The sequence below is a fragment of the Diaphorina citri genome, unplaced genomic scaffold (genome assembly GCF_000475195.1).
Source record: "Diaphorina citri unplaced genomic scaffold, Diaci psyllid genome assembly version 1.1 scaffold29, whole genome shotgun sequence".
NCBI classification, from domain to species: Eukaryota; Metazoa; Arthropoda; class Insecta; order Hemiptera; family Psyllidae; genus Diaphorina; species Diaphorina citri.
The window spans coordinates 414,406-427,499 of record NW_007377467.1 but is presented as its reverse complement, the minus strand read 5'-3'; the positions used below and the strand labels follow the sequence as shown (position 1 = coordinate 427,499).

Below are 13,094 nucleotides of genomic sequence, written 5' to 3'. Positions count from 1 at the left end.
CCCTAGGCAATTCACCCGCCAGTGTGGACTCCGTCATGGATTATCTGAACAAGTTGAACCTATTCCACCTTACCTGTATAATATAACGAAGATAGCTGCGCAAACGACCTACTAAAAGGTTGAAGCACCTAATTAGAAAAAAAAAAATGATTTTTACCCAATGTGAGTTTTGAAGAATGCTTGTTTACTAGCTTCTTATCACAGATATGTTAGATGACTTTATGAATTCAAAATGGCGAGGAGGACGGGACGTGGGGCCTCAATCAAAATGGACAGACGAGGCTGAAATAAAACATTCCCGGAAATATTAATCTAATTTCATGATTCTCAGCAATGTACAAGACAAAAGTAATATTTATATCTAAATGTTTTCACACTTCGCAAGGCACCAAGGAAATAGACGCACTTTTATTTCAAATCAGTTTCCATTGTCCAAGTCACATGGGCCATGCATAGTCGGCATTCCTTAGCAAGCGTATCACGGGGCAACCGGTTATGCTGATTTATTTATGCGATCGTAAATCAAGATAAAAGATTGTTTTTATTTCATACGTAACCTAAATAGCAAAACTTTTGCGCCCTTTCGGTGTCTGCGGTTCGACATGGGTTTCCATCCATTGTAAGTGTTCATTTGTTGGAATTTATTCTGATAAGTGAATTGTTTGCATGTTGGATTATTTTTACCATTACGAGTATTAGGCATCAATTAAGTAGTTAGAATCAAGTTATCTAATATTTTTAAATATTCGTCATTTTCCCGATTTTTTCTGGTTGGCTATTGAACGCTGCCAAGTCTCTCTCATTGGTCTTCAGCTGAGAACTGAAAGGCTATTCGTAACGCATCAGTTATTGTTTTGAATGCATCATCTCCCCGGCGAAATACATCTCGTCTTACTTACCAAAGTACAGTACAGGTGAGACTTCTGCAAGGTTTAGTAAGGTAGTTGGTAGTTGTTAACGTGACCGAGTCATCACATTTCTTCACTATCGACTACTTTTATTTCCTTCTGTGTTGTCTGGGCACTACTTTGAGCTACACTATATGAACGAGTTAGACGTAACTAGATACAGACACTGGGCTCTGTAACAAAGTACTTACCTACAAAACAACTTGGAATTCCTCGTCTCAAAATACGTGTTGCCTTGTATGTACGAGTATTACCTCGCCTTTAAGAATCAGGTACTTTGGCGCTCAAGTACTTACCTACAAAACAACTTGGAATTCCTCGTCTCAAAATACGTGTTGCCTTGTATGTACGAGTATTACCTCGCCTTTAAGAATCGGGTACTTTGGCGCTCAAAAAAAAAAAGAACTATTGAATTTATGCCACGTTCAAAATATTACTTTAAAATTCAGTGAATTTTAAAGTTGAATGAATTTCAGATGAAGTAGGTACACGCAATTAATTTGTATAGGCAATCACCAGTTTTACCAATTGGTGAATTGGCCACGGCTCTTTTACATTCAAGAATATCCTTGAATTTGGGTCAATCTGTACTTTAAATTTTGTAGTTAGTAAGGCAACCCGCATACATCCTTCCTGTTTTCAGACTTTGGTATCTGTCATGGGATCAGGGAATGAGGTCTTAAGAAACGCAGGTACACGCAATTAATTTGTATAGGCAATCACCAGTTTTACCAATTGGTGAATTGGCCACGGCTCTTTTACATTCAAGAATATCCTTGGATTTGGGTCAATCTGTACTTTAAATTTTGTAGTTAGTAAGGCAACCCGCATACATCCTTCCTATTTTCAGACTTTGGTGTCTGTCATGGGATCAGGGAATGAGGTCTTAAGAAACGCGATTTTTTATTGTTCTATGGTTAAACAAGAGAAAACAAATGTCATTTTAATAGAAGCTAATACTCGGAACTCGTGAGTCTTATTGTATGGGGCACACCTCTAGCTTATCATTGAACGCATATTTCTGATTAGATAAGGTAGAAATATTGCCTGTATGTGACATGCCGAACTATCTTGGGTTTCGTGGTATTTTGCAATAGCGTTTTGTGAATATGTTATTGTTCTATGGTTAAACAAGAGAAAACAAATGTCATTTTAATAGAAGCTAATACTCGGAACTCGTGAGTCTTATTGTATGGGGCACACCTCTAGCTTATCATTGAACGCATATTTCTGATTAGATAAGGTAGAAATATTGCCTGTATGTGACATGCCGAACTATCTTGGGTTTCGTGGTATTTTGCAATAGCGTTTTGTGAATATGTGTTCACATAGGTATTGACAAATTGATAGCTAGTGGTGATGGTATGTATAAATATTTATTATAGTCGACTGGTATTACGTGTTATACATTATGCGGGCTGCATCTTAGAGCCCCTCCTAAATTCTATGCTGTATGCTCCGTTATTTCTAGGTTCACAACTTTCTGATATCAACAAATAGGTCCCTCGTAATTTAAGGGTCACTGAAGCAATCAGCAAAAAGATCATCAGACTATTTTGAATTCTCGAGTTGTTTGATTTCATTGAAAAGTGACCGAATTTTGTAAACGTCTCAGTCACTTAGTTTGACCGTTATTTCTAGGTTCACAACTTTCTGATATCAACAAATAGGTCCCTCGTAATTTAAGGGTCACTGAAGCAATCAGCAAAAAGATCACCAGACTATTTTGAATTCTCGAGTTGTTTGATTTCATTGAAAAGTGACCGAATTTTGTAAACGTCTCAGTCACTTAGTAAAACAAGTTGAATGACAGCAAGGTTTTGAATTTATCGGTATACTTGAAGTTGTACCAATTTGTTCACGAGAATAACAGACTGCATTTCATGTTTTGAATGACAGCAAGGTTTTGAATTTATCGGTATACTTGAAGTTGTACCAATTTGTTCACGAGAATAACAGACTGCATTTCATGTTTTTTCTGCTCGAATTCAAGCATAGGTAATCAAATACCCAAGAATGTGAACGAAATCTTGAATCCTTCACTCCAATTTTAATTCAGGAAAAAAACTTTAATTATGGATCTTATAGACAAATAATTACACGGTTTATTAGGTAGATACTGTGCTCGAATTCAAGCATAGGTAATCAAATACCCAAGAATGTGAACGAAATCTTGAATCCTTCACTCCAATTTTAATTCAGGAAAAAAAAAAACTTAATTATGGATCTTATAGACAAATAATTACACGGTTTATTAGGTAGATACTAATTTCATTGGCCAAAATTATATTTTTGTGCGCCGTAACCTACAAAGAGTAATTTGAAAATTTGGTTAACTTGCCTTGGCCTTATGTTATGGAAATGGTCTGGAAAAGGATGATGAAAATACCACCAGTGAGTCGGGAGACGGGAATTATTTCACTTTTTGTCGGGTTAAAGTACACTCACTCTTCTCTGTTTGTTTACAATTTCTTTTTGATTTCTTTGTTAAGATTTTTATGATTCCTTTTATTTATTTCTTTTCATTTAAATTACCCTCTTAACATCAGTTTATAATATTTCGCACAACATTACTGGGATTTTTTGTGTGTTGAAGCATTTATTTGTTTAACTAATGAAACACTCGCGTGTCATATAAATGTCTGTGCCGGTGCCGGTTTAACTACAAGCATAACTCGAAAATACCTTTGGATCATTTTGTACTGTGTCCTACCAGTTTCATATTTTATGGATTAAATTAACTCTGAAATGTATTGGAAAAATCGTGCTCAACCTTGGAAGAAATTGAAAGTGTGCATAAAGCAGCAAGTTTAATAAAACACAGAAGAAATGTGATCGAGGGTCAGTTGTGTTTATGTTGTGTATATTATTAAAGTATCGTGCGTAAAGTAGATATACGAGTACATTGATATGTTACTGGTCATGTTGATTACCTACAAAGAGTAATTTGAAAATTTGGTTAACTTGCCTTGGCCTTATGTTATGGAAATGGTCTGGAAAAGGATGATGAAAATACCTACTACTAGACACATTACCCTGCTCGCATAATGTACCATTATCAATACAATTAATCTCTGAAACTAGAAACTGTGGCATATTCTGGTACATTGAAATTTCGAGAGGAAATCGTAACTTGTATGACGCTATGAGTAGGAGTAACTTAGCCCGTAGTGATTAGAGAAAATCAGTACCTATGTACCTACCTAATTTGTTTAATATTCAGTTTATTATTATTCTTGATTTTTTTTTATTACTATCGTAATAATAAAGGAAGGACGGGCTAAAAAAGCTTAATCTTCATCATTGCTTCCTTCTTTTCCTTTTTTCTTTCGTTACCATTCCTTCTTTCTTCTCAACTTGGCAAACCAGAGAAAAAAGTAATGTAGGTCACAATATTGTCACAAACGTAAACACACAGAACACCAACTGTATGTAAAGCATGAATGAAAATCAGATAACGTCATAGGCAGTAAAAATTATAATAATGATGATGGCGAAAACAGTATTCAAAACAAACGAAAATTACATACACATGTGTTAAGACCTTGATGTAATTTGGACAAAATTTAATAGTCACATGTAACTTCATGACAACGATGAGGTAATGTAAACAAAATAAAAACAACATGTATTATACTAGTATGTTGGCAAACATGAATGAAACAAGGCCTTTCATCAGTGTTGGATTTCAACAAATTCAGCATAGCGCATAAAGACTATAAAGAGCAAATGAAGGGAATAGGCACGTGTTAAGACCTTGATGTAATTTGGACAAAATTTAATAGTCACATGTAACTTCATGACAACGATGAGGTAATGTAAACAAAATAAAAAACAACATGTATTATACTAGTATGTTGGCAAACATGAATGAAACAAGGCCTTTCATCAGTGTTGGATTTCAGCAAATTCAGCATAGCGCATATCGCATAAAGACTATAAAGAGCAAATGAAGGGAATAGGCACGTAAGTAAGATCTGATTAGTAACACATTAGAATTCTTAGACTACTTACTAACTTACCTACTTGTCTTTGTGCTAGCATGCCCACCCCGTAGTGTGTCCATCAATTAGACGAGAACAGACACCATACTCCAAATTTAGTTGATTCAAGTCTATTAGCAATTTAGCACAAGAGTTACCTTTTGTAATGCAAATTTGTGCCGGTGCTAGCATGCCCACCCCGTAGTGTGTCCATCAATTAGACGAGAACAGACACCATACTCCAAATTTAGTTGATTCAAGTCTATTAGCACAAGAGTTACCTTTTGTAATGCAAATTTGTGCCGAAATCTGGTAATGAACACAAGATCTTCTGCGTGCTAGGCAAGTGCGTTTTACTAGACGAACTGATGTAAAACTGTATTTTCTGTAGACCTATTTTCAGAGGGACCTCCTGTTACCGTACATTTCACGTTCCTGTACCTGCAGCCTGTACGTTACTAGAGGAATTTCCGTTCATGCAAGGTCAACACTAGACACATTACCCTGCTCGCATAATGTACCATTATCAATACAATTAATCTCTGAAACTAGAAACTGTGGCATATTCTGGTACATTCAAATTTCGAGAGGAAATCGTAACTTGTATGACGCTATGAGTAGGAGTAACAGAGTTGATCGACTTATTGCAAACTGTTTCTGACTATCAAATTGGCAGACGGTGGAAAAACGAGGCTAACAGCAATTTTAACTATGAAATTGCATCTATGCTTTGGTGTAATCAGTACAGAGTTTACAAAAGAAATTTGTACAAACTGTTGCCATCACTATTATTGATTTTCTCAAAAAGGAAATTTTCATTATGTCTGTATTCTTTCAATCAGGTGACCGTAAAAAAAGGATATTGCAAACTGTTTCTGACTATCAAATTGGCAGACGGTGGAAAAACGAGGCTAACAGCAATTTTAACTATGAAATTGCATCTATGCTCTGGTGTAATCAGTACAGAGTTTACAAAAGAGATTTGTACAAACTGTGGCCATCACTATTATTGATTTTCTCAAAAAGGAAATTTTCATTATGTCTGTATTCTTTCAATCAGATGACCGTAAAAAAAGGATACCTAGGTCTGACTGTTTTCTAAGAATTTATTCTTTGTTTAAGAATGTCATTTGGAAGATTATTAGAAACGAGAAACAATCAATGAACTATGAAGCTATTGTTTCACTTAGCTATTGACTAGGCATCGACTTATGAGCCTCGGTGCCTACCTGCCTCGGCACGAATACGACGATTATGTTCGCGGATTTGGCAATAATGTTCGCGGATTCGCGTCCCGAATCGACAGATTTGGCGATCATGCTCGCGGATTTCGCGATTATGTTCGCGGATTTCGCGATTATGTTCGCGGATTTCGCGATTATGGTCGTGGATTTGGCGATTTTGTTCGCGGATTTTGCGATTATGTTCGCGGATTTGGCAATTATGTTCGCGGATTCGCGTCCCGAATCGACTTTTTGGATATTTGGCAAGCCTAAGCTTTATTCCCTTCTTACCTTTCGTTCAAACTTATAGTTCAACTGTTCCAATCGTTGATGTCTGAGTAATTCTTGTCTGAGAGCTACCTCTCTCCTGTGTTCGGCTCTCTCTAGTTCCCTCCAATCTCTTTCCAGATCATGAATAAGTTGACCATCGGGTGGCGGTTGGTTGAGAGATTTCAGTTGGGTTTTGATGTGAAAGTATAGGGCTTCGATTTCGGAGCGCTCTTTATATCTGAAATCATAGGACGTTTTACATTAGTTATGGAGAGATTTGGAATAGAAAGTCTTGTTTCGAAGAAGAGGTCGTTTGATTTTTGTTTCCCTTATACAAAATTCCATGAACTACTCTTAAAATTCTTATGTTGGATTTCACCAATATTTATTCAGTTATTAGAACTCCTGTTAAGCTAATACCCAGTTAAATTCTATTTAATTTGTATCGGCTTAACAGGGCTGTTAAGCTAACGGTGTTTGAGGCTGGAAACAAAGTTGGTGAAATCCACCATAAGTGGCCCACGGAAACTGTCGGGTATTTATACAAAATTCCATGAACTACTCTTAAAATTCTTATGTTGGATTTCACCAATATTTATTCAGTTATTAGAACTCCTGTTAAGCTAACACCCAGTTAAATTCCATTTAATTTGTATCGGCTTAACAGGGCTGTTAAGCTAATGGTGTTTGAGGCTGGAAACAAAGTTGGTGAAATCCACCATAAGTGGCCCACGGAAACTGTCGGGTACCTAGGGCTGATGATTTCAACTTTCGGGTACGTGGCGTGTTACTCTGGTATCTGGTACCCGGATCTTACTCGAACATTTTGGGTAGTAAACAGTCAGCCCGAAAACTTTCGAGAATGATGCGTATCATTGTCGGTGAATTTCAATTTTGGAGATGAAATTGAAAAGTCTGCAATTGGAAAAATGATCAAATAGACCGTTTCAAACATTAGAAAACAGCCTACAATTTTCCAATTTCAAACTTACTTCAAAGGCTTCTCAACGGTCCGATACTTCTTGAACTTGAGGAGCTGTTGTTGGATTCCGTCCAAGGAGTTTGGCCACTTTCTATCTTCAAGTTCGATGATTTTCAATCGAATCCACTCCAATAGATCGCGGTTCAATCGCTCGTACATCATTTTCTTCTTGTCAGCATCCATCATTTGACTCACGATCTGAAATTTTATTTCAAAATTTGAAGTTTGTAGTTGACGTTTTTCTCTGGTACGGTAATAAAATTGGTAAAGTATGTTTAATGCATACCATTTGACTATAGTATCGTTAGGATAAGAAGAATGGGAATTAAGAAAATGTACATACCTAGGTATAGCATAACACACGTAGGCAATTTAAATGAAAAAATAAAAAGGTCAAACATTCATATGATACAGAATTAGACAGTCTTATACGTCCACAATAAAATTCGACCCCAGAACGTCTGTAGCTTGACTTGGCTGGACATTTCTTAAGGTTATTAACATCTAACATCACATCACACCTTGGTCAATAAAAATCATCAACAGTTATCTGAAACATTTCTCAATACAACATCATGCCGTTCTTATAATACCGTAAGCTTTGAGTCGCCTCTCATACAATAAAAAGTTTATAAAGTAGCGTCGACAAAATATTAATGGCCTCAGGAATAGTAGAAAATCGTATCAATGATTTATGGCTTTCTTTTCAGAGAGATTCCACTGGGTAATTATTGTTATCTAAGAAACAAAACAGATTTAGAGGGTTTTATTATTATTTTTAAGGACAACGGTTCATGCCGAGGCCCCTTGCGTATTTTTTTTAAATTGTTTAACCCGTGTTCACTTAGAAGCGTTACGGCTTTGAGTTTTTAGAAAGTACATTTCTAACATAAAATTTCAATAATATGTTCTATTGTGTCTTGTTTGTTAGGTAACTGTTCTTTAACATCGCCGTTTAGCCCATTTGGGACCCAACAATAAAGCCAAATTATACGCATCTTAAACCTCCAATGGGGCGCAGAGTGTATATCTCCAGAAGATGTTAGCCTGCCTGAATCACACATAAAATTTCAATAATATGTTCTATTGTGTCTTGTTTGTTAGGTAACTGTTCTTTAACATCGCCGTTTAGCCCATTTGGGACCCAAGCCAAATTATACGCATCTTAAACCTCCAATAGGGCGCAGAGTGTATATCTCCAGAAGATGTTAGCCTGCCTGGATCATATTTGTCATCTACTGAGCAATCTAATCGAACAAACTTTTAAAACCGTATAAAAAGCTATATCTGTGAGTAGTTTCTATACAAACGATCACCAAACCAGAACCGCACCTACTATAGGGATTGAAGATGGGAGTAGCCTTTACTCGGCTTAGTCTAACCATAAACCAAATGCCAAGTGTTGTTTGCAGAAACTTATGAATAGAGAATTTATGCAACCTTGGCATTCACTCTTTCTAGAAATGATACAGATAGGTGAGATAGGGCAGAGGGTAAGAAGGATAGGGAACGGCATTCAGCATTATGCAAAGTGAGAGGAATAGAGAATTTATGCAACCTTGGCATTCACTCTTTCTAGAAATGATACAGATAGGTGAGATAGGGCAGAGGGTAAGAAGGATAGGGAAGGGCATTCAGCATTATGCAAAGTGAGAGGGCTTGAAAGTTGCGAGAGACCAGCAGGATATTTTTACATTTCCATCTGTTAACTCATAACTCATAAGAGACAAGAATGATGTCTTTAAAAAGAAAAGTTTGTTGATTAAAATTTAGACTATCCGGCTGATTTCTTGTCTGAAGATGTGTGAGCCATTTACCTTCCTCCATTTCAAATAAGATAGAAAATAGATCAACTTAGGGTTAATATTTTCAAGACTCATAAAACAATAACTTAACAAAAAATCTTCAGCCTTAAACATCCTTATAATCTGAGCCTCAAGTCTGAAGCAATTTCAATGCTATAATTAGTCTCGTTCGGCTCAATGCTTCCTGTTGTATAATAGGGAACACACGACAAAAACCCTGACATATGCTCGACAATTAGTTCTATGCTCTTTGAGAGCAGATTGTTTTCTTTCTTTTCTTTTCCAAGGCATTCAAATCCGTCTCTGTTGTTTAAAATTAATTAGGAAAGAAATAATCATTTCATTCAAGATTAATTTCTTGATAACCTTTTCTTATTGAAAAGACCATTAGGGTCGGTCATTAATTTAAACTTTATGGTCTTGTTCCTCACTGCATCTGAAGAAATTCCATTGTTCTATTTGTTTTTATCCGAAAACAACTATTTTGTCGTAAAATTGAGAACTATTTCCTGTGTGCAAAGATAATGGCTGATCATTTATGTACCGTAATTAGGGAAACAGAAACGAACATACGTGAACGATATACAACCTATATGTTTGTGGCAAAATACGCAATTCATCGACTGGGGAATTTAAACCAAAATTTTCTCCAAATGTAAGTACCTATATCCCTAATCCCTACATTTCATATCAGCTCTAACTTTGCCTCATACGTCACCAGATACTTGAATGGAAGTATTATAAATTTTCCGTATCAAAAGTATGTTCGTATTCGTATGCAGTTCTTTTGAATTCTTTAAGAAAAAAGGAAAAGAAGGAAGCAATGATGAAGATTAAGCTTTTTTAGCCCGTCCTTCCTTTATTATTACGATAGTAATAAAAAAAATCAAGAATGATAATAAACTGAATATTAAACAAATTAGGTAGGTACATAGGTACTGATTTTCTCTAATCACTACGGGCTAAAAAATTCCTGGAGGGACGGGCCCTGCGTGTTTTTTTTTATTTTGCAGAAATACGAAACATATCTAACACCCAAGCATCCCGGTATGTTTCACATTAGACACCAATTAGTCAAACATTTATTCCTCGTTTGTTACAAGGGCAAGGGTATTCAGGAACGAGTACAAAACTAAAAAAAAAAATAAAAAAAAATCGTGACATGAAAATTAATAATGGCATTAGAAGTAAACACATTCAGATTTCATGCACAGTTTTTTTCGTTTGCAATTTTGGTTTTGCAAACGCATGTGAATGAACGAGTTATTACAACTCGCTGAAAGGAAAAATTTACATAGAATCCATATCATTGCTTGCTCTAAAGTTCTCAAGTTTGAATTCTTTAAAAATGGTTACCTATCTCTGTGTTTGATTGATTTACGTATTGCATACTACTGTTTCATTTACATATTTTTATTTGTATAATACATATCTGAGTGCACAAAATGGCATAGGTGTTAAATTTAACTCCATATTAGGAGAATATACTCAGTAAAATATGAGCTTAGAAAAAATACTTCTATCTGTATTATATGACGAATGTCTTGAAAAATATTTTCAGAGAATGACACCATATTTGCATATAGCCTGCTCATATAAATTTGCTGACATCCAAAATACTCTGAGTAATCGCAGCACACTTACTCAGCAATTGACAATCTTGAAAAATATTTTCAGAGAATGACACCATATTTGCATATAGCCTGCTCATATAAATTTGCTGACATCCAAAATACTCTGAGTAATCTCAGCACACTTACTCAGCTATTGACAATTGCAAGCTGTCTGCTTGGGATGCAGACGGGTCTGGGTTGCCTACGAGTAGAAACAAGGGGAGAGATTTATGAGATTTCCAACGCAGTAAATATTGAAACGGAGATGATTTGTGACATGCACCATACAAATTGCAATTTTTTACCCGCCTCTGTTTTATGACATTACAAGTGTCTCAAGTCAAACATGGGGCTCTCAAGTCACACTGTTTGTCAATTAGACAAGCCATGCTAATAGAAGAACAGACGAATAGAGAAAACACCTTCTCTTTTCCTAGACTGTATTCTTGTATGAAGAAGTTTAATTATCACGACCTTGATTTTTATAACTATAGCGAATTTCTCAAGGCCGCCATTCTGCTGAGGAACCATCATCACCACGACGCTGCGCCGGTTTTGATTTGATTATTCAATAGACTGGAGAATGATTTAATAAACAAATCAGATCACTATCAAGATCACTCTACCTGAACCATTTTATACACAGGACGAAAACTTTAACCCTCGTCTGCATGGCTATCGCTAGCTTCATACATAATTATGACCAAGCGACGATGAATTTGAGCGCACCAATCCAATCAGTATAGAATTTTAGAGTAATTGACGAAAACTAAAAACAGGACACCTGATAATGCTCATTCAAAGTAGGTACAAATTGTCTGGACGCAGCCCAGGGTCGATTTGCCAACATTTCTCAAATATTTGCCATTTATAATGAAAGCAACAACGCCCTTGAATCTCCTGGTTTTAAACTGCATTCCAAATTTCCATGAGAGCAACTGAACAAACCAGGAGGGTTAATTCAATAAAAATGAAGCCAGACATTTCTCCGATTCACTCAAACCATTCACATTCAGATGAATTCAATTCAGTTCTATATCATCAAGAGCATCACTGCTGATGGACGGAATTATAAATTCATTTGTACATCTGTTATAATTCATGAGAATTTCCAGTCATCTCTCTCCACAGACTTGCAATAAGACATTCTTCTTACAGGTGAGATGAAGTGATTTTATGATTAACATAATATATCTACTGGTTAACCCCATCAAGTGAAAAAAAAGGGGTAATTATTTCATTAGGCTTTAGAAAAGTGTCAGTCTAAACTAGCAATAAAATGAAAAGAATACTGTTTTCGAGTTGTGAACAACAGTTGTCTACCTAAGTTATCTTCAAAACGAGCATATTTGTAATATTATGTTACACAACTCTCATTCCTTCTCCAAGTCAACCCTATACTTAAAACACACAGCACATACGTTTATATTTAATTACTCGTATGGAATTTATTATATTTTTCTTCACATAATTGTCTTTTGATGTTTCAAGGTCATAAATAAGAAACTTGAGAACTCACAACTTCCTATACGCTTTGGTAAAAAGAAAATTGAAAGAATTTACATCTTGGTCTTTGATTTACTACAGGGTTCACGCAAATCCTCTTCATTGGATTACATAATATGGTTCTGTCTATGTGATTTGTCAAGATGAACTTGAAAAGCAACGGTCATCTGCTAAGAAGTCCATAACAAGAGGAGAAATACGTGAACAAATGTTCAATCTGCCGTTCATGTGACTGTTCTAACAAATACTAAGCACCTATTAGGAAATCCAGATCTAAACCAAGATTGTCAGGAAATTAAACCCAGGAATTCAATTTAACTCGAACCAAAATATTCACTTGGAGATCCAGTACAAATATTTAGTAAATGGGGAAGTTTTGTAACCTTGTATGAGTACACACCAAATCACAAAACGATGCAAGAGAGTTAAATCTCTTGGGTTTTTGTCTTACAAGAATGCAGATCCCAACAATTCCAAATACCTCAATGACTATCCGCAGCCGTTAATCTGATTGTTAACTGCTGGGAAACGTTAGTAAACTGATTATTTTAACCAATAATATGTTTTACATAAGAGAATATTTTATTTATCGAAGTGTTGTTAACTGCTGGGAAACGTTAGTAAACTGATTATTTTAACCAATAATATGTTTTACATAAGAGAATATTTTATTTATCGAAGGTCATCGAGAAAATTACTTGGTAATCCCTAGAAATTTAATAACCAAAATGTCGAAGATACTCAAATGCACTGACCAAGTGAGCAACTATACAGAATTAATACGATGTATGTACAAAACATCAA

General features: G+C 35.6%; 1 protein-coding gene across 1 annotated transcript in view; it reads right to left on the bottom strand.

Annotated features, from left to right (window-relative positions):
* LOC103510935 (spectrin beta chain, non-erythrocytic 1-like) overlaps positions 1-13,094 on the bottom strand; it is a 93,830-nt gene that overhangs the window by 43,976 nt on the left and 36,760 nt on the right. Inside the window, 2 exon segments of the mRNA XM_026824818.1 lie at positions 6,406-6,622; positions 7,377-7,564. Of these exon segments, the coding sequence (XP_026680619.1) occupies positions 6,406-6,622; positions 7,377-7,564 (405 nt within the window).